This window comes from Nothobranchius furzeri, chromosome 2, assembly GCF_043380555.1.
Source record: "Nothobranchius furzeri strain GRZ-AD chromosome 2, NfurGRZ-RIMD1, whole genome shotgun sequence".
NCBI classification, from domain to species: domain Eukaryota; kingdom Metazoa; phylum Chordata; class Actinopteri; order Cyprinodontiformes; family Nothobranchiidae; genus Nothobranchius; species Nothobranchius furzeri.
The window spans coordinates 96,025,117-96,050,624 of record NC_091742.1 but is presented as its reverse complement, the minus strand read 5'-3'; the positions used below and the strand labels follow the sequence as shown (position 1 = coordinate 96,050,624).

At 46.9% G+C, this 25,508-nt stretch overlaps 2 protein-coding genes across 2 annotated transcripts; one reads left to right on the top strand and one right to left on the bottom strand.

Moving 5' to 3' along the window:
• Positions 1-1,555: 1,555 nt before the first annotated feature.
• Positions 1,556-10,691, bottom strand: LOC139066244 (uncharacterized). The gene is made up of 7 exons (XM_070548655.1): positions 10,515-10,691; positions 7,312-7,515; positions 5,982-7,030; positions 5,831-5,900; positions 4,741-4,915; positions 3,842-4,007; positions 1,556-3,121 (listed from the first exon to the last, which is right to left on the bottom strand). The coding sequence occupies exons 2-6, from the start codon at positions 7,511-7,513 to the stop codon at positions 3,842-3,844; spliced, it is 1,662 nt and encodes a 553-aa protein (XP_070404756.1). The 5' UTR covers positions 7,514-7,515; positions 10,515-10,691; the 3' UTR covers positions 1,556-3,121.
• A 2,986-nt stretch (positions 10,692-13,677) lies between these two features.
• LOC107396728 (serine/arginine repetitive matrix protein 2) lies at positions 13,678-25,031 on the top strand. The gene is made up of 4 exons (XM_070548400.1): positions 13,678-13,924; positions 14,430-16,822; positions 17,120-17,251; positions 22,038-25,031. The coding sequence occupies exons 1-4, from the start codon at positions 13,844-13,846 to the stop codon at positions 24,712-24,714; spliced, it is 5,283 nt and encodes a 1,760-aa protein (XP_070404501.1). The 5' UTR covers positions 13,678-13,843; the 3' UTR covers positions 24,715-25,031.
• The last annotated feature ends 477 nt before the right edge of the window (positions 25,032-25,508 follow it).

Sequence of the window (25,508 nt, the reverse complement as noted above, 5' to 3'; positions counted from 1 at the left end):
AGTCTACACAGTGGCATTTCTTTATTAGCACGTGACTGGGGTGGAACTTGCTATACTTTCAGTCAGGGGTAGGTGGAGTAGGTAACACTGTCTGCACACGCCGGGAGCCTCACTGCATACTTCTGGCTCGCGTCAGAACGGAGCAGAGTTTGATTGAATCGGTTCACTGCTGGCGGTGTCCATCAACTAAACCAGCAGATTACTAAACTGACTGATCTGACGGCAGACAGCTAACGGGCTCTGCACCGGAGCCGGTAGGTAGGTACCGGCATTCCTGTTGCTGGCGGACCGGGATCTCGCAGCAGCTTCTCCTCATGCTGCCCCGGAGGCTCGCTGTGGGCTCTGCGCTCTTACTGGCTGTGTCCATGGTCTTTGCTGCCAGTCCTGAAGGTGAGTTTAGCCTTTTACTGAGATAAATGGGTGTCATGAAAGGCGCTTTTACATAAAACGTGTTATTATTATTATTATTATTATTATTATTAGTGTTTAAGTATAACGGCGTTCTATTTTAGGTAACGGAATAATCTAATTAATTACTTTTCCCACTGTTGCGACGCCGTTACCGTTACTGGGGATGGAAGGTTGTGCGTTACTATGTGCTTGTCCAACGTGGAGCAGCAGCGTGAGGCTTTCTAACAGCCAGGGAGAGAGAGGCGTCGGTAACGCACTCAAACACGATGATTGGCCGGGTGGACGGAGACCAGTCTCAGTCGCTGCCTGCTGTAGACCCAACGAGCAGTGATGGGAATAACGCCGTTAAAAATAACCACGTGATGTTAATAAAAAATAATTCTTTCTGTAACGAGCAAACTAATTAATTACCGTCTTCTTTTAACAAATCGTTTCTGCTACTGATAGGGAAATGCGTGCGTTAAGCAGCGCGGTGTGTTGAAGCTGTCATCAGCTGATCAGGAGCTAAAGAGGCAGATGTTTCCAAGTGCATAAAGAATGAGGAAGACGTGATGAATACTCTATGGCTGCAGGTGTGGATCTGCAGCCGCGCCCTTCTTAGCGTGACAGCGGGACGTCCCGAAGGTCCGCTCACCTGTTCACCGCTCAGACGTCCTGATCTTCTACCTTCCTCTTCTAGTGTCATTGTAAAGGATTTTATTTATTTATTTAGCCGTTACTAGATTACCAGCAACAGAAATGCTGCTAAAAACACACAATTATGTGAATCTGGAAAAATTAAAATACTGTGCAAAATTACATTCTTTTCTGTAATTTAACTAGAATGAGAGACCATTTAAAGGCTCAAGAACCTTTACAGGTGTTTCTATTTGCAATTTTAAATTTGAGCTGATTGGGGTCTTCACTGTTAGACATTTCATTGGGTTTTTTACAGTACCTTACTGGCAACACTGTTGCCAGTAAGGTACTGTAATTTCCATTTACAGTATCTTACTGGAAACAGTGTTGCCAGTTAGGTACTGTAAATTGAAATTACAGTAGTGGTACTGCATTTGTATTTTACAGTTCTATTACTGTTATTTTACAGTATGGTCTCAGTTACTGTAAAACTAAAATACAGTACCAGTATTGGTACTGTATTTTAGTTTTACAGTAACTGAGACCATACTGTAAAATAACAGTAATAGAACCGTAAAATAACAGTTATGGTACTGTATAAATTAAAATGAGGTAGGACCACTACTGTAAAAAAATGTTTCTTACAGTACAGTGTTGTACCATTTTTTGTTCATACTTGTAGACTGTTTAATTATAATTAAAATTGTAATAAAATAATTTTAAAGTTTAATGAATGATCTTAAAGTTTTCCTAAATTGACTTAAACAACTATATTAAATCAAAACAAACTTCTCTTACAAAACATAGGATTCTTTATTTCGAACACCTCAAACGTAAAAAACATGAGAGGTGATCTTATGTAGAAAAAAATCTCATTCAAAATATTAGAAATTCACCTCAAATCATTACTGGAAAAAATAAAACATTTTACAGCTTATAGAACATCAGAAACAGGCAAACTAACTTTTACTCATTAACTTTGAAGTATTACTATTATAAGACATATAGTGTATTGATTAGTTTATAGTTTGTAAACAGTAACACGAGTAATTGTTCAGTACACGAACAAAGTTTCTTTGAAAGGATATTCCACCCATAAATGAACTGTAGTCTTTTGTTGTATTCCCCAGAGTTAGATCAGTAGGGGAAAATCTTTTGTAACCAGCTCAGTCATCCATTTCTGGCAGTGTTAGCTTTAGCTTAGCATACACAATGTAAGTGAATATTAACAGCTAGCATTTACTGTGAAAAAAGTCATATTACTCGATAATAATCCTAATTTTTCTTGGAGACCTCAATAATCATAATGACTTCAACTGACAATAATAAAGAACACAAAGGGATTACAGGAGTCTATTTATAGTTGTGCTGTCGGCTAGCGCAGAAAGGCATAAGATAATGACACTGCAGCCCAAAACTCATTGTTCTCATAATTCACAGGGTGAAATGTTGTTAATGTTATAAGAGTAAACTTTAAGACAGCAAACTGGGAGCTTTATGGTCACTGCAACATGTTACTGTGCCTTTTAACATCGACTTACAGCGATGCTGTGTTGTGATGTAGCACGAGGTCTAAACAGGCTCCTATTATTCCTTTGTGTTATTATTTTAATTTGCTGTTAATATTTATTACACTAAATGCTAGCCATTAACATTCACTTACATTGTTTATGGTAAGCTAAAGAAAACAAAATACTACCAGAACAGGGGAGCAATTGGGCTGTTTACAAAATGTTTTTCCTCACTGATTTAACAGAAAAAATTTCAATGGATCAGCAATTGAAAGAGTAGAATACATTGCTTTTCACAATACAAAAACATTTGTTTACAATGTAACAGTGCAACATTTGCTGTTAGAAATCTGCATTGAAAAATATTACAATAACAAATTAATAAATGAATTAATAAACTAAGTAATAACAGTGCAATGGATAGTGCAATCTATGAGCATATGCTGCATCAGGAAACATACAAAACCTGCAAAACTGTAGTTTTCAAGAACAGAATGAAATAATGCTTGTTTTTTTTACTGATTCTGATGGGTGAAGAACCTGGCCAGAATGTTGTCCCCTCGTCTGATGCCCCAGTGGTCCTAAAAAGGACAAAGAATGTACAGGTGAAACTTGAAAACTTAGAATTTGGTGTAAACTCTTCAATTCAAAGGGGAAACTAATATATGAGACAGACTTATTCCAAATATTTCAGCCTTTATTTGTTATATTAGTGATGATTCAATTCAATTCAATTCAAAAATACTTTATTAATCCCAGAGGGAAATTGATTAATCCCAGAGGGAAATTGATTGAACAAATTGATAATGATTTACAGCTGATTATAGTTAGTACACATGCACAAATACAGACTGTATATGTCTCGTATTTACATTGTTTTAATGTATATCCAAAAAATGTATTCTGATGGTACATTGTTTTAATTTCTTTTTTATCCTTCTGACGGCATGGCGGCGCGCCAAGACAAAATACACATAGCGGAAACCCTGATGCATCACTCAATTCAGCGTCTGTGCAGAAACTCACTGAGGAATTTTTATCCGCTGCAAATAACGCAAATAAAAACAAAATATTTTAGCAGAAAAAATTGACCAAAACGATACGCTAGTGGACCGAACTGAAACGGTTCTAAGTAATGCAAAAGTAGTGTAATGCCTTACATTTTAAAATCTGTGATATTGTAATGTAATGAATTACTTTAAAATGAGGGTAACAATAATAAATAATGCATTACAGTTTTGAAGTAACTTGCCCAACACTGTTTATGTATATCAACCATACCCTAAAAATACGTATCTCACCTATTCCATGTTCTTCCACTCAAACTCTGTTAGCTGGCGAAGGAAGGACAGCACTCTGGGGTTCATGGTGGCTGATTTTCTTTTGACCAACTGTCCGGTCTTGCGACTAACTCCAGTCCGTGCTGTGCATTTGCTCCCATCTTCAGGATTGATTCTCAAGAAGAATCTGCATAAAGATGAGAAAGAAAAACAACAACAAAAATATTAAGTGCAATTTTAGTTAAGATAAATGCAGTCTGGAAGAGTGATTTAACAAAATCGGGGTATGATTCCACTATTTCTGTTAATTTGCTAAAGGATTACAATATATTACATCCCTGCGAACTCAGAAGATGTAAAAAATCTGAGAACTAAAATCAGACCAGCATAGATGTTCCCAGCATATGTTGTTTTGGTGCTGGTTTAGCTGGTGAACCAGCATTATATGCTAGTCTAGCATGCTGGTCCAGGATGGGATGCTGGTCTATCATTCCATGACAAGCATACCATGCAACATATACTGGTAACCAGCAATGCTGGTTTATGCTGTTTTTTTCAGCATGGTCAGTGGTGATTTTGCTTGATTTGACAAACATTAAGTTGCAACCTTGAAACAACAGCTATACGTGCTGTGAGCAGCGTTCTGCAGCATCCTGACAGTTTTTGGGCATGCTGTCTCCATGACTGTGATCCAAATGATGATGTAACAAGCTACAACAAAGATAGTTTATGAACAAGATTAATCCACCTCCTTTCTCTGAAAATTTATTCTTAGAAAGAGCGACTTAGACCTGACTGAAGACACCCCCCCCCCCCCCCCCCCAACACACACACACACACACTCAATATGCATGTATGATATATTACTGGCTTTTGTGATTTCTCAGTGCCTTTAAAATAAAAAATAAAAAGATTCCTACCGTTGAATGAACTCCAGTGTTGCACATGCAGGCTCCTGGTATTCCACATTGAAAGCATAGAAGCTTGCCATCAACACAGAAAGTGCATCTGCAAAACCCAGGTCCTCATCTAAAATGTAGGCCACCTTTCCCTCGATGCTCACCATCCACTTGGTTGCCTCAAGGTATGTGGTTCCTATGAGACAAAACATATACACTTCAAAATCGAACATACCAATCTTTGCAACAACAGTGTTTCGCTAAATGCAAAATAAGATGACTGACCTGCAGAATTTATTGTTGTTTTTATATGTTAAAATGATGTAAAGTATGTGAGATTTAGATATATATAGCCTATATTTGTGCACTTCCACTAACCATAATCATAGTTTGAAAAGAATTTAAATATCATGAAACATTACAATTTTTTTAACACTGCCAGCTCCTTCCTGTCTGGCTGGACTTTAACACTAGCAGTGCACAAAGTTGTGATTTAACAGTTATTGAAAGGTTGAATATGGAACATCTAGTGTTTACAAGTGGTATCGCAACAATAGAACAAATTTTCTAGCTGATTCTGGGCTAAGAATCAGCTGCTTGACTTGTCGAGTTCACCATTTAACATAGCCTCGCTGTGCCGAACGAACACTTTAAAAAAATATTTTACAGCAACGGAGCCCTCTAGCAGCTGGTAGATGTGTCGTGCCCATCAAAATAAAATTTTGGTTATTATTTTTTTAAATATAACTTCCAAAGGAAAGAAACTGTACATTCATTCTGCACACCTCTAAACACCCCGTGGTATCTATATATATATATAAATTTTTTTTAAATATAACTTTTTATTAAAATGTTACATATTCTACCTTTACATTCAGAGTTCAAAAACTGATTCAGCTTAAGAATATCTGGGCATCAACTGCTGTTATTAGTGACATTTTAGCATGAAAATAAAGTGGAACATGTCTGGATATCGGCCATGAAAATTGGTCCAAAAAAATTGGCAGTACAAATTGGCCATCGGTTGACCGTGTCTCCTACATGTTGGCATTGGTATTGGCAATAGAAAAACCAATATTGTTCGACCTCTAATTTTTATATCTTCCCTTACCAAGCATTAGCAGTCTCGGTGATGGAGGTAATGCCCTCTCCCTCTCGATGGATGCCTTTGTTGAAGTTGTCTAACATGTTAAACATAAAACATGATAATTACACACAGCAAACATGCGTCACATTGTTCCTTTGACTATTTGCCAACTTACATCAACCAAAATGAAGATGGACTCCTCCTTTTCGCCAAAGCATTTCATCAGAAGTAGCATCGCTGCTATACCATGACAGCTTCGCTGCATTGTTGTGTTTCTGTCCAAATCCTGAAGAATGTGCTGAGTATCTTTATTGTGACTGTGGCTCCGGAAAAAATGCACGATTTTCTTCCCCTTGGTCTGAAGAGCCTCTCCAAGGCGATCACTAATGTCAATCCCTGTGAGGATTTTGAAGTGGTTGCAGAGTCCTCTTTTTGTAAAGAGAAATGGCCATTGCTCTTCAATCTCACAGACACTTGGAGGAGGGCAAGTATTAATCATGTGGCGTTGATAAATGTAAGTCAAATCCATTGAAAAGTCTATATCTGGTGAGTCAGCAGCTCTAGGGCCAACAGACTGAAATGTGGCAGCCATTTGTTTTCTTCTCTCCTCCAAAGAATCTGCCGTCTCTCCATCCGGGAGACATCTTGGTTGCCAGTTCACGCAGCCATAGCTGTCCAGTTTGCATCGAGACGTTTTGATTGTAGCGTCAGCATTGCTGGACTGTGTTGTCCTTGGTCTTCGTATTCTGTCACTCGTATTGTTCCGGTTGACATGTTCAACTCTTGTCTTCAGCTGGTTAATGAGAGAATAGTACCCTATTCCAATCTGTTCACCTTCTTCATTCATGTCTGCAAAAGTCAAAGGATATTTGGCAACAATAGTTTTTGCTATTTCAGTGCAGGCAGCTCTGTTGGGGTTTGAACAATGCTGCTGCATAGTGGACACTACAGTCCGCACCATTGCTCTCCTGTCTGCTGGGCTGGCTCTTTGGCCTCTTAACATGGTCTGGGACAGTGAAGCAGGCATCTTTTCCCATGGAATTTGGAACTGGCTGATCCAAGAATTTTGTGTTTTTAAAAGAGTGGATCCAGGATTATATGATTGTGTCTGAAGAGGTGTGAAACATGACTGTCCATTTTCTCTCTGTATATCCAAAGATGAGGTAGGAATCACGTTTCCACTTGGCACAGAGCTGACTTCAGTGTCCACTTTGTCTTTCAGTTCTTTGAAGATAATAAACATAATAAAAGTTTTTTTTTGCACATCTAAATTATTTACAGTATTAACACTTTACATACAACCTTACATAACTTAAATACTGGCACTGTGTTTATGGCATTGTTACAGGGAGGATTTCACAAACAATTTCAGAGTGCTCATTCAACTTATAAAACTTTTATCATTGTAGAGTAACCAAGGACAGTAGTTTAAAATGATAGAGACTACTAATCTTAGAATAAATGAATATGTTGTGTTAAGATTTGGTGAACATGTTTTTTTTTACCTCTTTGTTTGAAGGCCTGAAGTAATTTACGGCACTGGATTGGTGTCAAATATTCCTGAAAGTCAGCCTTCTCAAGAAAGGCAAGATCCTCTTTCTTTGTGACTCCAACCACAGAAGAGAGGTGTTCAGTAATGGCCAGTAGTCTTTCATGGTCCAATTCAGGCAGCACTCGCTGAATTTCATCAATGCACTCGACCTCCATATCTAGGGAAAAGAACACACTGAGTGATGCAAGGAAACAACAGGGAGGTTCATGATATGATAAACTGGCATTGGATAAAAGTCTTGTAGCCTATCTGCATTAACGTATGCATATTTATGGTCTGGGTTATATAAATGATAAACTCCAAGATCTATTAATAGCACTGAGTGATGTACCAAAACAACAAAGTGGACCTGTTTATCATCAGTCAGTATCAAGGATATTTTTCCAAAGACTAGAGTGTCACCTGTGTGATCAAGAGGAACAACAAGACCTTTGGTATATTTGGTTCCTTTATAAAACACAGCTGAAACTTCAGAGGTTTTTCCTTTATCAATATCAGCTTCCTTTAAAATCATCTGTATGTCTTTGTTGTATGAGTGTTCATCAATGCCGTTTGCCTCACCGGCAATCTGAATGAGAGGTGGGAATAACTGCCCACAACCTAAATAAGACTGTAGGAGCTGATGTCTCTCTGCTAGTGTTTTACTTAAGTGTAAAAAGTTGTGCATTTTTCTGGCACACTCTTTGAAGTAGGAGTGTTTACTCTCAAACCTCAGTGTCCACAACCGTATCAAGGGTCCAAACTTGAGAATGAGACTTGGATAATGCAACACATAATGATGCTTTGGTTTGAGAGACTGATCAGGAAACATGGTGCTACGTAAGTAGATATATTCTTCTAGCAAAACTTTTAGATATGCAATCTCGTTCTGATGAACTTTTGGAGCACAGATAAACTCAACTATTCTCCTTAGTTTTAGACACAATTGCCAAACCTCACTTCCAAGGGGATTTTTTATCGACTTACCCACATAAACTGGTAACAGCCGTAAGAAACACCAGTTCTGTGCTGCTGAACCACTAAGCCTTTTAGCATTTTCCTTAATCTCACATGGTTTGTTGTGCGAGTCACTGCCAAAAAGTTTTGTCTGTGCGATTGCCTGATTTATCTGGTCATAAGTGAAATGTTTTTCAAATTTTATCAGATGCTTAATATAAAGAGCTAAATCATCTGCCACTATTCCCTCAAAAAGGTCATGCCCAAGACATGGAGGAAGACCCAAGCAGACATGAAATGTTGCTAGCGAGTTGAAACTGGAATCAAATTTGATTCCATTAACTATTTGTTTGTCATAATTCAGTTGTCGAACACTATCATTGTAGTTTGCAGGTGTTCTTTGTGGGCCAAACAGAAGTGGTGATTTTACAAATGTTTCTCTGTCAATCATGCAGTACCTACAAAAGTGTGTGCTACTGCTAAAATTTTCAGTGAATCCACCAATAGAGTGGGAACCAAGATTATCACCACATATGGCAATCAATGATGCCTTGACGTTGGCTCCATCTTCCACCTGAAAACCTGAAAGCTCCAAGTCTTTTAGGTCTGTTATGAGGTGGGAAAATATTTTTTCTTGTCCAAAAGCCTTAAAATCCTGTTCTCTGCAAAGTAAGACGAGCTGTGCAGGGTCAACGGTGGATCGATTATGTGGTAGTATTTCTCCTAGTGTCATGTACATGGCCATGATTTTGTGTTTTTTTTTGCCAGAACCTAAGGGATTAGTCACTTCAAATGCATCCATGTACAGAATGACTGAAACAGATGGTGACAATCCTTGTAAAATGCTATTTTGTTTGAAGTTTTGGCCATCACTTACATCATTTAAAACCATTTCATCATGTACCAATTGGTTAGATTGAGCAAACTGCTCCTTTACTGTTGATTGCCTAAACAAGGCAGCAAGTGTCTCTTTTACTGGTACATACTGGCAAAAACGTTCTTTTCCACCAGAATCTGTTCCCAAGTATAACTGGGTTGGAGCAACATAGTCAAACTTTTCTTTGAAAAATGTTTTCCTAGTTCTGTCTGATCTCAAGATACCATCATTGTAAATTGTCAATAGATCCTCTTGTTCAAGTTCTTTAACAATATTCTGTATTTCAGTTTCATTTAAGTTATTCTGTTCCAGCTTCTCCTCCACTTTTTTAATTACGTGGCTCATTCCGGTGGAGTGGATTTGTTGAAATTCCTGAACTATGCACTGTACTGTTGTTGCTGGTAAAAGAAGTTTGGCTTGTAGTTTTAAGTAAAATAGTGCTAAGTTCTTTAGAAATGTGTCAGGGTTAGACTCTGAGTTGTTTTCATGACTTTCAAGAGGAGACAAAATATCATCATGATGGACCTGGGTGTGTTCATCGTAAGTTTGTACATCTGCATTCTTTGGTTCTTCTGGCTTTGGAACAAATTGTTGCCTGTGTTTTCTTGAGATGTGTGTGGCAAAAGATGACCTCACTCTGAAATATTTTGAGCAACCCTCAAATGGACAAGTGATTTTTTTGCCATTACGTATGTGTACTCTTAAATGAATGCACAGCAAGGAAATATTATCTGCTGCAAAATCACATCCTTGAACACTACATTCATGAATGCCACCTGGCTGATAATTCTGGATTTTTTGTGACTCTGTAGGTGTATGATTCCTGTGTGTGTGTGACTTTAATGCAGAAAATGTTCTAAAAATGGCAGAACATGTTTCTATGCCACATGAAAACCGGTGGTTAGCCAGATTTCTGTGACTTTTTGCATGAACAAAAAAGCTTTTGTAACTTTCACTGCCATGGCTACAAACTTTACACCTAAACATAGTTGAAGTCCTCAAACAATTACTAAAAATATAGATAAGACTTCAGTTATGTGAAGGAAAAAAAAAACTCCGGTTAGTGTGGCGTTGTGCCCAAGCTCATCCGAGTTATTTCTTTATTTTTTTCGAATTGTTTCTACGCTACACAGAGTCAAACGTTAAGACCCCAAATTGTTTTAGACAATGTCAGCTTTTACTTTCGTGTGAAGAAAAAACTAAGAAAAAAAGCGATGAGAAAAATCCGCAAAGTCCCGTTCTCTTTGAAATAAAGCTCTGAAATAATAAAAGCTAACACACTGACCCGCAGCAAAACTCCACTAAAAAGATAGCACATTGAAATGCTTAAATGAAAAGTTTACCTTGGATAGTCGGTACTTGGTGGAACTTGGTCTTTTCGCTGGAGAAATTATAAGCGCTGCCGGTAGTCTTCCCCGTGTATGTCCCACACTTGCTCGTGTGCCGGTGAACTGTGGTTACAATGACTGCTCTTTTCGAAAAAGTGGCGGTTCTCCGTCTTGAAGGATTTAACAAACTAAATCATTAAATGCAAAAATGACCGTTAATAACAGCTACTTACTGTAATTTTATAATAACTGTAATTTTACAGTACTAAATTGTAAATCTGGTAACTCGGCTGATGCAATCGTTCCTTGTCAGGTGACGTAAATAACTTTACAGCTTCGTACTGATAAATTACAGTAAAAATATTGAAGTAACTTTCAGTTTATAGTACCTTACTGTATTTTCATAAACTACAGTAGCAAACTGTAAACTAATTACCACGTGACTTCAAACTCCCATGGTGCAATGCAAATTACAGTTACTAACTGTAGAAATTGTTTTACAGTTTAGTACTGTAAGATATGTGGTAAATTACTGTAGAAATTACAGCCGCGTCTAACAGTGTACGTGTATCATTCACCCATTCACACACACATTCACACACTGGTGGTGATGAGCTACGATGTAGCCACAGCTGCCCTGGGCATGCTGATAGAGGCGAGGCCTGACATACACAGGCGCCACCGGAGCCTCCGACCACCACCAGCAGGCAAGGTGGGTTGAGTGTCTTGCCCAAGGACACAACAGCAGAATTCTCTGTCCGGAGCCGGGATCGAACCTGCAACCTTCCGGTTACTGGACAACCCGCTCTACCTGTAGAACTGCTGCTGCCCTGGATTGGGGCGGATGAAAAAGAAAGTTACCTTTTTCTCAGAAGCCTGTCCCCTCTTCTGTACACGTGTAACATGTTACTTCTGTATGAGTACCTACATGTGTTGTACCGCTCCTTATCTCTGTAAGGCACTCTGTTGAAGCTGTTTAGTTTATGAAAGGCTTAAGTCGTAGCCTCGTTTATTTTATTTATGCTATTTTATTTGTTTGTTTTGCATTATGCTTTTTATTTATTATAATTAGTTTATTATTTATTGGTCAGGTGTGGGCGATTATTGTATAAATAGGTCAAGGTGGGTGGAGCAGCCAGGGCTGCGAGGGAGCATGGTCCCCCCCCCCCCCACACACACACACACACACACACTGATAGAGAAGACAGAATCTGTGCTCTTGCTGCGTGAGTGAATAAACCACCACCAAACACAAGTTCGACATGGACATTGCTTTATTTGAAACTTTTTACCCCGGCGTAAAGCCGAACCCATGACGTAGCCCGGTGGTCAGTTGAAAGTATTTGATTATATTTTGTTTAAGTTTTTTGGACAAATGGTCACTACAGACTCTATTTAACTTCCAGGAAGGAAGGAAGGAAGACAGGCAGGCAGGAAGGAAGGAAGGAAGGGAGGCAGGGAGGGAGGGAGGGAGGGAGGAAGGAAGGAAGGAAGGGAGGCAGGGAGGGAGGGAGGAAGGGAGGCAGGGAGGGAGGGAGGGAGGGAGGGAGGAAGGAAGGAAGGAAGGGAGGCAGGGAGGGAGGGAGGGAGGGAGGAAGGAAGGAAGGGAGGGAGGGAGGGAGGGAGGAAGGAAGGAAGGGAGGGAGGGAGGGAGGGAGGGAGGGAGGGAGGGAGGGAGGGAGGGAGGGAGGAAGGAAGGAAGGGAGGGAGGGAGGGAGGGAGGGAGGGAGGGAGGAAGGAAGGAAAGGAGGGAGGGAGGGAGGGAGGGAGGGAGGGAGGGAGGGAGGGAGGGAGGGAGGAAGGAAGGAAGGAAGGGAGGGAGGGAGGGAGGGAGGGAGGGAGGAAGGGAGGGAGGGAGGAAGGAAGGAAGGAAGGAAGGAAGGAAGGGAGGAAGGAAGGAAGGAAGGAAGGAAGGAAGGAAGGAAGGAAGGAAGGAAGGATCATTTCTATATCGCCTCTCCAGATAAAAATCACGAGGCGCTTCATAAGAACAAAAAGTTCAAAATTTAAAAAAAAGTAAAAACTAGTATTAAAATTACAAGAAGAAGAAAAAAGAATAATAATAAAAATGAAAAATAGTGATTAAAAACTGATGGTAGGGGAGAGAGAAAATTAACAGGAAAAAGGAAATCAGTGGATCCCGGGAAAGGTGTAATAAGAGCAGAACAAGGAGAGGGAGGTGAACGTCCCACCAAAGCCTGAACAGGTGAGTTTAAAGGAGACCACTGAGTCCACTGACCTCAGGCTCAGGGGGAGAGAGGTCCAGAGTCTGGGGGGCCACAGCAGCAGATGATCTGTCACCTTTGGTCTTTAGCCTGGTGCTGCACAACCAGTAGGCTTTGATCACTGGACCTCAGGGACCTGCTGGGGGTGTAGGGACTGAGAAGATCACCCATGTAAGATGGTGCTTGTCCATGTAAGGCCCTACAGACCAGAACCAGGATCTAGAAATGAACCCTGAAGTTGACTGGCAGCCAGTGAAGCTGGAGGAAAAGCGGGGTGATGTGGGTGTGTTTGGAGTACTTGGTCAGAAGCCGAGCACAGGCGTTCTGAACCACCTGTAGACGGTTCAGGGAGGTTCTGCTCAGACACGTGAAAAGAGAGTTACAGTAGTCTAAGCGTGAGGAGATGAAGGAGTGGAGAACTTCTCAAGTTCAGAGCGGGACAGAATGGGACTCAGCTTAGCAACGTTCCTGAGATGGAAGAAGGAAGAGCCAACAAGAGAACTGACATGAGAATCCAGGGTGAGAGCTGGGTCAAAGGTCACGCCAAGATTCCTGATTACTTTATACTTTAAGAGATTTGCAAAATGTTGGAAATCAACTGCAAACAGTTTGGATTTTTTAATGACGTGTAGATAATTGTGGGAAATAATTTAAAGAAGATGTAACTAGATTGATAAATATTACATTTACCTTTAGTGTCATCAGCCTGTGGACACTGAATGCAGTCATTACAAGACGAACCTGAAAACCTGAGTTTTATATCTAGTTTAACACACGCTGGAGCCACTTGGAAGGACCAACAGGCCACTTGTGAACCATATAAAGGAATAAATGCATTATCAGCTGTAAATCTCTATTTTATTTTATTTTATTTTGTTTTATTGAACCCGTAGCCAGTGTAATATTCGGTTGAGTGAGCCCTCTCCGCTCACAGACGATCTCTCTGCAGCGGCTGTCTTTCCCGTCATGCACCGCGGCCTGTGGTTGTACTCACTCCAGCTGAGTGAGCGCTTCGGTTCGGACAACGGTAGACTTTAATGTGTTTCCTTCTATCGGTATCCCGGTTCTAAACGGATCAGAGTGTCGGACCGGGGAGAACCGGGTCGGCAGCAACGGAAGATGCCTCTCCCGGTGCGGAGCTCGTCCCGGAGGAAGAGGAAGAACGCGGCGGAGGAGCGACCCGGTGATTGTTCAGCGGAGGTGCGGGAAGCTAACGGTGTTAGCATGCTAACGTGTAATCATAGAGGCAGAAAGTTGTTGATTTAAAGGCAGACTCGTGTGTAAGCTAACCGCGGGTGGCTGGTGTCTGAGGGCGGACATGTCTGGGTCAGGGTGAGCGTGTCTGCTGGTAGCAGCTAGCTTAATGCTAGCTCTGATCGGCGTTTAAGCTAGCTAAACCCCAGAAACCTCCAGGGCGGGATGAAACAAACAGTTCCGGGTCAGACTTAGCAGGAGGAAACGGAGAACCTTGGGGTAAAGTTTAGTAGTGCATGATCGTTTTGGTTTCTAGAGCTCAGGCTGCAAGTCTGGAACCTTCTTCCTGTTGTTGCTCTGTAGCCGAGTGATGACGTTTGGGGTCACCTGGGGCCAGGCACCAGAAGGCTCGGTTCTCCTCTAAAGTCAAACGATGACGTTTCACACGTTTTGGAGGATCACCTGTGCTGCTTTGGCTATGATGTTGATGTTTGTTGTTATTTTTGCGCAGGTGACCGCTCCTCTGAGGATGAAGCTGCGCGTGCGTCGCCGTGACAACGCAGCAGCAGAGGCTTCCGCAGGTGACGGCCCCTCAGACGTAAACCCTGAGAGGAGCAGAGAGAGCACCAGGACCAGCAGCAGGAGGAAAACCAGCAACAAAGCATCGTCGTTATCCACCGCTGCTGCCTCCTCCTCGCCTCCGGGCACCTCGTCGGGCTCCGCTCGAGCCGTGCTAGCCGCCGAGGAGACGTCTCCCGACTCCAAGTGCCCCATCTGCCTGGATCGCTTCAACAACCTGGCATACCTGGACCACTGCCTGCACCGCTTCTGCTTCCCCTGCATCCAGGAGTGGTCCCACAACAAGGCCGAGTGTCCGCTCTGCAAGCAGCCCTTCGCCTCCATCCTGCACTCGGTCCGCGCCGAGGACGACTTCAAGGAGTACACGCTGCAGCCGCCGCCCACCAACAGCAGCGTGGCCGCCACCGTAGCCATGGTGGCAGCGATGGCGTCGGCCGCGAGGAGCGATCACCACATGAGACTGATGCTGAGGCGCCATCGTGCGGCCGACGGGGGTGGGACGACCACGAGGAGGCGCAGGAGGCAGAGGGGAGCGAGAGGCAGAGGAGTGGAGGAGCGGGCGGGGCTGTGGGAGTTCTACCTGGATCATCCTCCTCTTTCTTTCTCTCCTCCTCTCTCTCACCATCTCTCTGTGTCGGATGCTGTTGCAGGAGACGGCGAGGGGAGGGGGGGCGGAGCTGACTCTGCAGAGGGCGGGATTATATTTAACCAGCTGACCGGTTTCCAAGGTACGGCCGCGCCTCTGGATCCCAGCGACCGGGCCTCGCGGCGCCTGATTAGCCGGCTGGTGGCGAGGCAGCGGCTGCAACGAGAGGGCGGAGCCATCCGTCAGCTGAGGGAGAGGGAGGCCCTGGCCTTCCGCCGCATGTTGTATCGATGCGGCATCCGGGTCCGTGGTGTCGCCGGAGCCAACGGTAACCATGGGCCGCAGTGTGACATCACAGCGGAGAACTTTCGTCAGAACCCCGCCCACCTGAACAGACTCCGCCCCTGGCTGCAGCGAGAGCTGAAGGTGCTGTACGGCTCCCACGGCTCCTTGGTGGACATCGTCCAGAGGATCATCGTGGCGCGGCTGGCACGCCACGGCCTAGAGAGCCCCCCCGCCCTGGAGGAGGACCTGCGGCCGTTCCTGCTGGCGCGCACCGAGCACTTCCTGCACGAGCTGGCGAGCTTCGCCCGCTCGCCGCTCAGCATGGACGCTTACGACCTGCAGGCGGTGTACGAGCCTCCGCCCACCACCACGGAGCTGGGCGAGCTGAGCAGCTCCTCCGACGGCAGCTCCGTCATTGCCATCTCGGAGGAGGAGGAGGAGGTGAGGGGAGAAAGACCAGAGGTGGTAGGGAGGAGCACTCCCACTGACTTCAACCAGACGGGAAGCTCCCTCAGCCTGTCGGTCTGGGATGACGAAACGCCAGGACCGTCCTACTCCATCGCAGAACCGTCGAGTTCTCTTGCTCCACCTCCATCATCAAGCCCCGCCCCCCCAGAGGCAGCCAGTGCAGGAGGAGAAGACGGAGAACGGGAGGAGGAGTGCCTGATTGTCGGATACAAGAAGCCGATGGCCGAGCGGACTCCTGAGCTGGTTCAGCTCTCCTCCGACTCCGAAGTGGAGGAGGGAGGGAAGGAGGAGGTGACTGCTGAGAAGGCTCCTCCCCTCTCCCCTGCTCCTTCTTCATCTTACCAACCAGTAGTCCCTCCTTCTACATCTGGTGCCCACAGAGTGGAGGAGGCGAGGCAGAGCGAGACGAGGAGGCGGCGTTCCCGGTCGTGGTCAGGAAGCTCTGTGGGAAGCAGGAAGTCGGTGTGCTCCGTGGTGCCTGGGCAGCAGAGCACCGAGGATGGACAGAGGAGGAGGAGGAGGAGAGGAAGGGACAGGAGCTCGGAGGAGCCTCGGAGGAGCGGTACGCTAGCCAACCCCAACCGCTCCATTTACCCCCCCATGATGCGCCGCTCCCCCTCGCCGTACGACTCCAGCGCCAATTCCTGCTCGCCGCTGCCTCCCAGCCCGCTGGACTCCAGCTCCGACTTCCATCAGATCTCCCCCCTCACGTCCCCCATCTCCTCCCCATCCATCTCCTCCAACTCCTCCCCCTTCTGCCTGTCGCCCCCACGGATTCCACCCACACCCACCCGCTCCCCCAGCGAGCGCCCCCACCACGCAGACAAGCCCGGCGGGAAGAGGAAGTACAAGAGCCGGCACCTGGACAGCAGCACCAAGGACCCGTCCTGGAGGCCCAACGGGGGCCGCAGGGACCGGAGGAGGAGGAGGAGGACGGAGAAACCCAGGAAGGTCCTCCAGGAGAGCAGTGGCCTTGGAGAGCAGAGGTGAGAACAGCACTTCCTGTTAGACTTAACAAAATAAAAGCCTCACATAAAATAAGCTGTTGTACACAAAACTGTATGACCTCTGACCTCTGGGGGTGTGAGCCAGGGCTGACTGGCTTGTATCAGTGATCACGTCTTTAGGACGTCTCAGGTGTGGTCCTCCAGCCTCTAGAGGATCAGAGGAAGCTGTTTAAATAAATGATACAGCAGCTTTCCGTACCCGTGACGTTCCTCAGCTGGTTGGAGCCAAATCTCTTAAGTTGACCCCCCCGGTCTTACATGTCCCCACCCCCACAGCAGGAGGAGGTCCAGAGAAGACCGGAGTCCCAGTGTGGAGATCATCTACGAGGGCACCATCGCCTCCAGAACCAGCAGGTCTCCTGCCCACCGGCGCCATCGCAAACGCCATCGCAGGACTCGTCACAGCAGGTAAAGGGGCCGGTTCTGGTCCGGGTCACAAACGGACTTCCTGTGTGGGCTCGGTCACTCATCAGTTCTAAAAGTCGCCAGCAGGGGGCGACGAGCAGAGACGCGCCTGCTCTTCTGTCGGACGCCTCCGCTGCTTCAGCTGAGCTACTGACCCTAACCCACTAGTCACTAGAGAACTATGGCACGTTTGTAACGAGTCACACGGACTTTAAGGTAAGAAGGCTAAAGCCTACGGCACGCAGGAAGCAGCAGCGGCGCGGGAGTGTCACAAACCAGGCGCGACGCCGCCGGCCTTTTCAGACGCGTCCCAGAAGCTAGCGATAGCATCGGGTTCTAGATTTGCTGCAAGCCGCTTCTGGAACACGTCAATTTCCACAGTTGACACGGGGCTAGACAGGAAACCACGCACGGTTTCAGTGTAAAACCCCCGTAATTTTCAAAATAAAAGTCCTGCAGCGATGCTGTTTTATAAATATGTAGCTTATGCGTGACTTAGCGGCTTACTCACTCCCAGCGTCGCTCCAGAAGCACCGCAGTGTGTTTTCCATGGCTTTAATCCTGGCGGTGGAGAGGAGCAACATCGTACATGATGACATCACACAGCGATAACTGACAGGATTTACTTGGTCTGGGTTAGCGGCTGATGGAGTAAACCAACAGGGTAAGGTGGCCAAAGCTAAAGCAGCAGAACTAACACCAAGAAAGTAAGGCTAGCAAGAAATGACGAACTAGAGAAGCAGAAGAAGTGGAATATGTTGTTATTCCCACAGTGAGGAATTCACTCGTTACAGCAGAGCAGGAAGTAGAGCAACGAGAGTACTAGTACACACGGGCAGTGAGCTGGCGTTGTAGCCTTCAGCAGTTAGAACAACAAACATCTTCAGGTACTAACGTACCTCCGGTGCTGCACAAGTACACATACTGGATGTTGCTTTGAGGTTGGCGAGTCTCGGTAAATAAGTGGAAGACTGTGGCGTTGCAGTCTCACCGCAGTGGGAATGGCGTCTGTAATAAACAAGAACACATGGGACACTAAGTTTGTGTAAAGTACCACAAAGTTTATGGTAACACTGAGTAGCTAACCAAGTAGAAGTAATAAGTACGTGACACTAGAGAGTAGAGTGGAGTGGGTACAGAGCGGTAAGAGCAGGCTCGTCACTGGGAGCTGTCTTGAGGAGCCGAGAGAGCCGGCTCTCTAAAAAGAGCCGTAATTCCCATCACTGGTACAGAAAGTATTCAGACCCTCTTCAGTGTTTCACTTGTTATTAAATTGCACCAATTGACTAAAATCAGTTAAATACATGTGTTCCTCATTAATGAGCAGAACCTCCCTGAACCGTCTACAGGTGGTTCAGAACGCCTGTGCTCGGCTTCTGACCAAGTCCTCCAAACACACCCACATCACCCCGCTTCTCCTCCAGCTTCACTGGCTGCCAGTCAACTTCAGGGTTCATTCCAAGATCCTGGTTCTGGTCTGTAGGGCCTTACATGGACAAGCACCATCTTACATTGGTGATCTTCTTAGTCCCTACACCCCCAGCAGGTCCCTGAGGTCCAGTGACCAAAGCCTACTGGTTGTGCAGCACCAGGCTAAAGGTCAAAGGTGACAGATCATCTGCTGCTGTGGCCCCCAGACTCTGGACCTCTCTCCCCCTGAGCCTGAGATCAGTGGACTCAGTGGTCTCCTTTAAACGCACCTGTTCAGGCTTTGGTGGGACCTTCACCTCCCTCTCCTTGTTCTGCTCTCCCTACCTGTTCCACCTTTCCTGGAATCCACACGTTTCCCTCTTTCCCTTCCTCACAAATTTAAATCTACTTTTTTTAACTGTAATTTTTCTTTTTCTTATTAAACATTATTTGGGTTTTTGAAGAAGCGCCTCGTGATTTTTATCTTGAGGCGCGCTACATAAAAGGTAGCTGTCTTTCTTTCCTACACACAACACCTCCTACTGGCAGAAAAACACAGAACTTTAGGAGTTCATGCAGATTTATTAAAAAGAAAACCCGAATTTTCACGTGTTCTGAAGTTTTCAGACCCTTTTGAGCTCACAGCCACTAGTCTTCTTGGTGACGATGCAACAAGTTTCTTACACCTGGATTTGTGGTCCTCTCCAGTTCTGTCAGGTTGGATGTTGAACGTTGGTGGAGCCATCTTTAGGTCTCCAGAGATGCTCAGTTGGGTCTAAGTCGGGGCTCTGGCTGGGCCGTTCAAGAAGAGTCGCAGAGTTGCGGTGAAGCCACTCCTTTGTTACTTTAGCTGAGTGCTCATGGTCGTTGTCATGTTGGAGGGTAAACCTTTGGTCCAGTCTGAGGTCCTGACCACTCTGAAGAAGGTTCTTGTCCGGGATATCCTGTTCTTGGCTGCATTCATACAATCCCAATTGATCAGTGGTGTTGAGGAGCTTCGATGGACAGTGCAAGGAGTCCTTGAAGGTTTTGTGGTCTCTCGAGCCAAAGGGTTCCAGCCAGGATTGGGGAAGGAAAATTTGGCACCAGACTCTGATAAGGATTGTTTTTGGACAGGCCTTCTGTAGAATCGTCTCTCTCATTAACTTGTTAGTACTGGTTCGAGTTTCAACATGGATGAGTCATCAGTGTTTCCGGTCAGAGAAACGGGTACGTGAAGTCTTTTATCCAACTTTAATCTTCTTTTGGTCACAAGTTTCCATCCAATCATACAGGGTGTGTGTATGTGGTTTTCTATCAGGAACGCACAATCTAATGAAACAACTAGATTGGTGTGTTGCTTTCGACACACCAATCGGAAGGTTGCAGGTTCGAGCCCCAGTCAGTCTGCCGCTGTCGTTGTGTCCTTGGGCAAGACACTTAACCCACGTTGCCTGCTGGTGGTGGTCGGAGGGACCGGTGGCGCCAGTGCTCGGCAGCCTCACCTCTGTCAGTGCGCCCCAGGGCAGCTGTGGCTACATTGTAGTTCATCCCCACCAGTGTGTGAATGTGTGTGTGAATGGGTGAATGACTGATTGTGTTGTAAAGCGCCTTGGGGGGTTCCAGGACTCTAGAAGGCGCTATATCAAATACAGGCCATTTACCATTTGCATCTAAAATGGGCTGGACGGAAACCGCAACCAAACAGGCGCAGTTCTGTTTTCCCGACATCTTCAGTCTGTCCTGGTCTCAAGATCGTCCAAACAGCTACGGTAATGGAGTCCATTTCCCTTCGTACCGTTCAGTAACTTTCTCCATGATTCAATTCATTTCATGGGCCACTACATGAACTGCAGCCAGGTCTGAGTCAGAGTGTTTAAAGCACTGCAGAAACTCCTTCTGAGCCCAGAAAAAGCATCCGATCACCTCCAACAGCTCCATAATGTCCAAAATACCAGATTACCACCCACTCCGATCAGCAGAAATCCGATGATCAAAACCCAAAAATCCTTACGTTTTCTAAATTCCACCACGGAAAGCAGAGAAAGACACGTGATATTCCACTCCTTGCAGGAATCCAAAAGGTGTCCCAACTAGGTGTGTTCCATCTGAAAACGAGGTCGCGCACTTCTCCGTTCTTAAGGTGGAAATAATTACATCAGCTTCATTCGTAGACCAGCCGGCCAAATCCATAGTTTTAATAAAAGATGTAGTTTTCAGTAGAAATCCAGAGAAGTTCCACAACAAGGAAAAAAAGCGTCTGCACTCTCCAGGAAGCAAACGAAAAAGCTTTTTCAGGTCCAGGAATGAGACGATCCAACCCGAGTATGTCCTGATGCCGGACTGACGGTGTTTCTCAATGTCGAGGTGCCTAGCCTTGCGAGGCCATGCGCCTTGCTTACAAGGACACGGTCCTTCCTTGGTCAGAGAAAACAGTTAAATGGAACAGACTTGCATCACGTGACCACGGCTTCCACAACGGAGATAACGTTATATTTTATACGTATTAGTTTCAATATCAATATATAACGAGCCTTTTACTGTTTAATATATAAGTGAGTTACTACCCGCTAGCCACCGAAGCTGCAACTTAAGCAACTAACCGACCATAGATAACTTCTTTGGATCTAAAATAAAACATTTTAAATTAGTTGACCAAGGCTAGGCTACAAGACACCTCCCGTGTATCCTTGGTCAGCTAGCTAAACGGCTAACAAGCGGAGAGCAGACGCCTCGGTAGAACATGAACATTGGAACACGTCTTGGCAGCTCCTGATGACGTATCTCCTAGGCAACCGGGGCGGGGCCAAGACATAAAGGCAAGGTTCCTTGGCATTGAGAAACACGGTGAGTCTGATCCTGGTTCATCCCGAATCCTGTTTAATAGAAACGTTGGTAAAGCTGATCTGCATGTGAAACAGTAAAAAAGAGAATACGGTGCAAGAGTCCGTTTATGTCAGCTTAGACTGAGAGACCATCTAAAGGCTCAGGAACCCTGTGCAGATGTTTTGGATTCATTAGCTGACTAGAGTGTGACACTTGTAGCCTAGAAATCTTTTCTCAATCAGGTGCAATCAGAGAAGATGTTCATCACACACCATCTACATCGCCACTGAACAGCACGTGCGAAAAGCCACTACTGGCTGATTCTACCTGTGCCCGTCAGAGGCTTCTAGCAGTAGGTAGAAGTGATGTAACCTCAGCTGGCCAACCAGTCATGGGTGGGCGCGTTGGGTCGATTCAGCTCGAAACGCTCCGCAACTTTACCAGGGCTGAAAACACACTCCACCACCGTAGATGACCCACGTGTAAATGCCCCAGAAGGTATTTTATGGTCAGACCTGTTGAACTGTTTTAGATCAGCTGTGTCTGATCGTGATGTCTCTGTCTCTTGTCTCAGTCCCCCAGTCATCATCACCCTGGACAGTGACAGCAGCCATGAGGACGTTGGTAAGAAGACCCACAGTGGCAGCAGCAGCCCTCTCAGCAGCCAGCAGACCATCGACTTCTCCGACCTGCCTCCTCTCCCGCCAGTGCCCTCAGCTGGGGTGAGTGGAGCATTGGACCCAGAACTGGGGGAACTTCCTGCAGAGATTTTGGACCGAGGGTCCGACAGGTCCGACGTAGGTGCGGCAGGCCCATCTGCGACAGGACAAATCCACATCAACAGTGACGAGAGCGACGTGGACGTGGAAAACCTGGAGGATGAGGACTCGCCGGTGGAACTCACTGATAAACAAGCTAGCAGGCTAACCGGGACGGCTAACAGGAAGTCCTCCAGAGAAGAGCCAGCAGTTGTTAGGAGGACCATTCGGGATTCTCCGGAGCTACGCAGAGCGTCTCCGTCTGATGGACACTTGCTCCGGACCATCCTCAGTGACCTGGACCAGATCTCAGCAGCCAGGCGGAACCTGGACCTGAACTCTGAGTTCTTAGCCGAAGTCCAAACAAGGACGTCTCGGGACAGCCAGGACCGCGACTTCTTCCAGAATCGAAAGGGACCCATTTGGCCGATGTCTAACCATACTTCACATCTCAGTCAGGAGTTTAAGTTCTCCGTCCCCCTGCTGCCTCCTCTGGAGCGGCTGAAGGACGGTTCAAATGCCCCTCCTCTCTGCAGACGGACCAGTCCCGTCAAGTCCTACAGCGGAACATCTCCTCCGCCGCTGAGACACAAAGACACTGGTGGTCCTCAGCAGTCCTCCTCATTTCCCAGAGACCTTCAGCCAGTCCTCCTCAGTGCCATCCCCTCCATCGACACGCTGAAGACCCACCTGTTGTCACTGAGAGGAGACCGCTCCTCTAGAACTCCTCCTTCTTCCCTAAGACCTCCTTCTGACTCCTCGCCCCACAGACCTTCCTCTGACTCCTCGTCCCACAGACCTCTCTCTGACTCCTCGTCCCACAGACCTCCCTCTGACTCCTCGTCCCACAGACCTCCCTCTGACTCCTCGTCCCACAGACCTCCCTCTGACTCCTCGTCCCACAGACCTCCCTCTGACTCCTCGTCTCTCAGACCTCCCTCTGACTCCTCGTCCCACAGACCTCCCTCTGACTCCTCGTCCCACAGACCTCCCTCTGACTCCTCGTCCCTCAGACCTCCCTCTGGCTCCTCGTCCCACAGACCTCCCTCTGACTCCTCATCCCACAGACCTCCCTCTGACTCCTCGTCCCTCAGACCTCCCTCTGACTCCTCGTCCCACAGACCTCCCTCTGACTCCTCGTCCCACAGACCTCCCTCTGACTCCTCGCCCCACAGACCTTCCTCTGACTCCTCGTCCCACAGACCTCCCTCTGAGTCCTCGTCCCACAGACCTCCCTCTGACTCCTCGTCCCACAGACCTCCCTCTGACTCCTCGTCCCACAGACCTCCCTCTGACTCCTCGCCCCACAGACCTTCCTCTGACTCCTCGTCCCACAGACCTCCCTCTGAGTCCTCGTCCCACAGACCTCCCTCTGACTCCTCGTCCCACAGACCTCCCTCTGACTCCTCGTCCCTCAGACCTCCCTCTGGCTCCTCGCCCCACAGACCTCCCTCTGACTCCTCGTCCCACAGACCTCCCTCTGACTCCTCGTCCCACAGACCTCCCTCCGACTCCTCGTCCCACAGACCTCCTTCTGACTCATCCCTCAGACCTCCCTCTGACTCCTCGTCCCACAGACCTCCCTCTGAGTCCTCGTCCCACAGACCTCCCTCTGACTCCTCGTCCCACAGACCTCCCTCTGACTCCTCGTCTCTCAGACCTCCCTCTGACTCCTCGTCCCACAGACCTCCCTCTGACTCCTCGTCTCTCAGACCTCCCTCTGACTCCTCGTCCCACAGACCTCCCTCTGACTCCTCACCCCACAGACCTCCCTCTGACTCCTCGCCCCACAGACCTCCCTCTGAGTCCTCGTCTCTCAGACCTCCCTCTGACTCCTCGTCTCTCAGACCTCCCTCTGACTCCTCATCCCTCAGACCTCCCTCTGACTCCTCATCCCTCAGACCTCCCTCGGACTCCTCGTCTCTAAGACCTCCCTCTGACTCCTCGTCCCACAGACCTCCCTCTGACTCCTCGTCTCTCAGACCTTCCTCTGACTCTTTGTGCTCCTCCCCCACTCCTCCCAGAGAGTCTGGTGTCTCCAGTGGGACCAGTCCTCCACCTGTTGACTATTGTCCTGTGACTCCCTCTCGGTCCATGGACTCTACTCCTGGAGGTGCCAGAACCAGGAGCCCGGCTCGTTCCCGCTGTGCTGCAGAAGCAGGGCCGGGGGGAACTGAGTGGGTGTCTCCTGCAGGTCCCAGACTGCCCTTTGACCCCATGTCCTCCTCCTCGGTGTCTGGAGGACAAATGGACAAAAGGACAGCAGAAATCTTGTCTTCACCGGAGGACTTGTTAAACCACAAGGCCTTACCCTCGTCTCCCCTGCAGGCTGATGTCCACTTCAAGTCCGACCTGGAGTCAGAACCTCAGAACCACCGCCGCCAGAGCTCTGCCCACAATCATCTAGCTGACCCCGCCCCCAACTGTCTCTTCAGCTCCTTCTCCAGACACCCCCCCACCTCCGATCCTACAGGAGCGTCAGAACTCAGATGAACAGCGCCACCCTCTGGCTGGGTCCGATCCCAGCTTGGTTCTGGTCCTGACCTGGGTCGAGTTATTGTTGGGTTTCCTTGTCATTTCAGTATTTTTATACGTGTGTTGGTCTGGCATCAAACTGGTTCTGGTGTTGATCGTGTACCCCCCCCCCCCCCCCCCCCTCCTGATTTTTACTCCGTTACCGGATTGGTTCTGATCCGCTCTTCTAAGGTGTCTTCTTCTTTCCATCTCTCTGGCTTGGGCCTTGTGGGGACATCTAGATGGGTCCCATGCTGAAACATCCTCTGAATAAAGGTTTGGCCCAAAAGTCATAAGTTGGTTTTGATTCTGTCCAAACCGGGTCTTCCTAAATAGAACCCTCTTCAGGGTTCTGGAGGAGCTCTGGCCCGCTCCTTTTCTCATCAGAGCTAAGTTCAGGTCAGGTTCTGGTCTGGAGTCTGGTTCTGGTTCTGACCTGCTGCTGGAACACGGTCCCATGACCTGCTTCAGGCCATGCAGCAACTCTGGGATCAGGGTTAGGGTTAAGTGTCTAACTCCAGCTGAGTCCTGACCTTTGACCCCAGGCTGGACATGAAACTGAGCCACCTGTAACAGAAACCAGATGAAACTGGTCTACAGAAAAACGAGCAAATCTCTGGTGTTTGTGCTTTTCACCACCAGGGGGAGCAAGGAGAACATTCTCCATCCTGGTCAGCCCCCCCCCCCCCCCCCCAGAGGGAGGAGAGGAAGAGAGATAATGAGTCTCGTGGGAGCGGCGGAGGCAGAGAAGAGGCTCTGCTGCACTCATTAAG

Bases quoted from the DNA above. Each gene is read 5' to 3' on its own strand.
- LOC139066244 (XM_070548655.1), bottom strand. From the start codon at position 7,513: ATGGAGGTCGAGTGCATTGATGAAATTCAGCGAGTGCTGCCTGAATTG. The intron at 7,031-7,311 runs GTAAAAAAAAAC...TTATCTTCAAAG, and splicing joins TCAGGCCTTCAAACAAAGAG to AACTGAAAGACAAAGTGGAC. The intron at 5,901-5,981 runs GTAAGTTGGCAA...TTAACATGTTAG, and splicing joins CCATCTTCATTTTGGTTGAT to ACAACTTCAACAAAGGCATC.
- LOC107396728 (XM_070548400.1), top strand. From the start codon at position 13,844: ATGCCTCTCCCGGTGCGGAGCTCGTCCCGGAGGAAGAGGAAGAACGCG. The intron at 16,823-17,119 runs GTGAGAACAGCA...CCACCCCCACAG, and splicing joins AGTGGCCTTGGAGAGCAGAG to CAGGAGGAGGTCCAGAGAAG. The intron at 17,252-22,037 runs GTAAAGGGGCCG...CTCTTGTCTCAG, and splicing joins CGCAGGACTCGTCACAGCAG to TCCCCCAGTCATCATCACCC.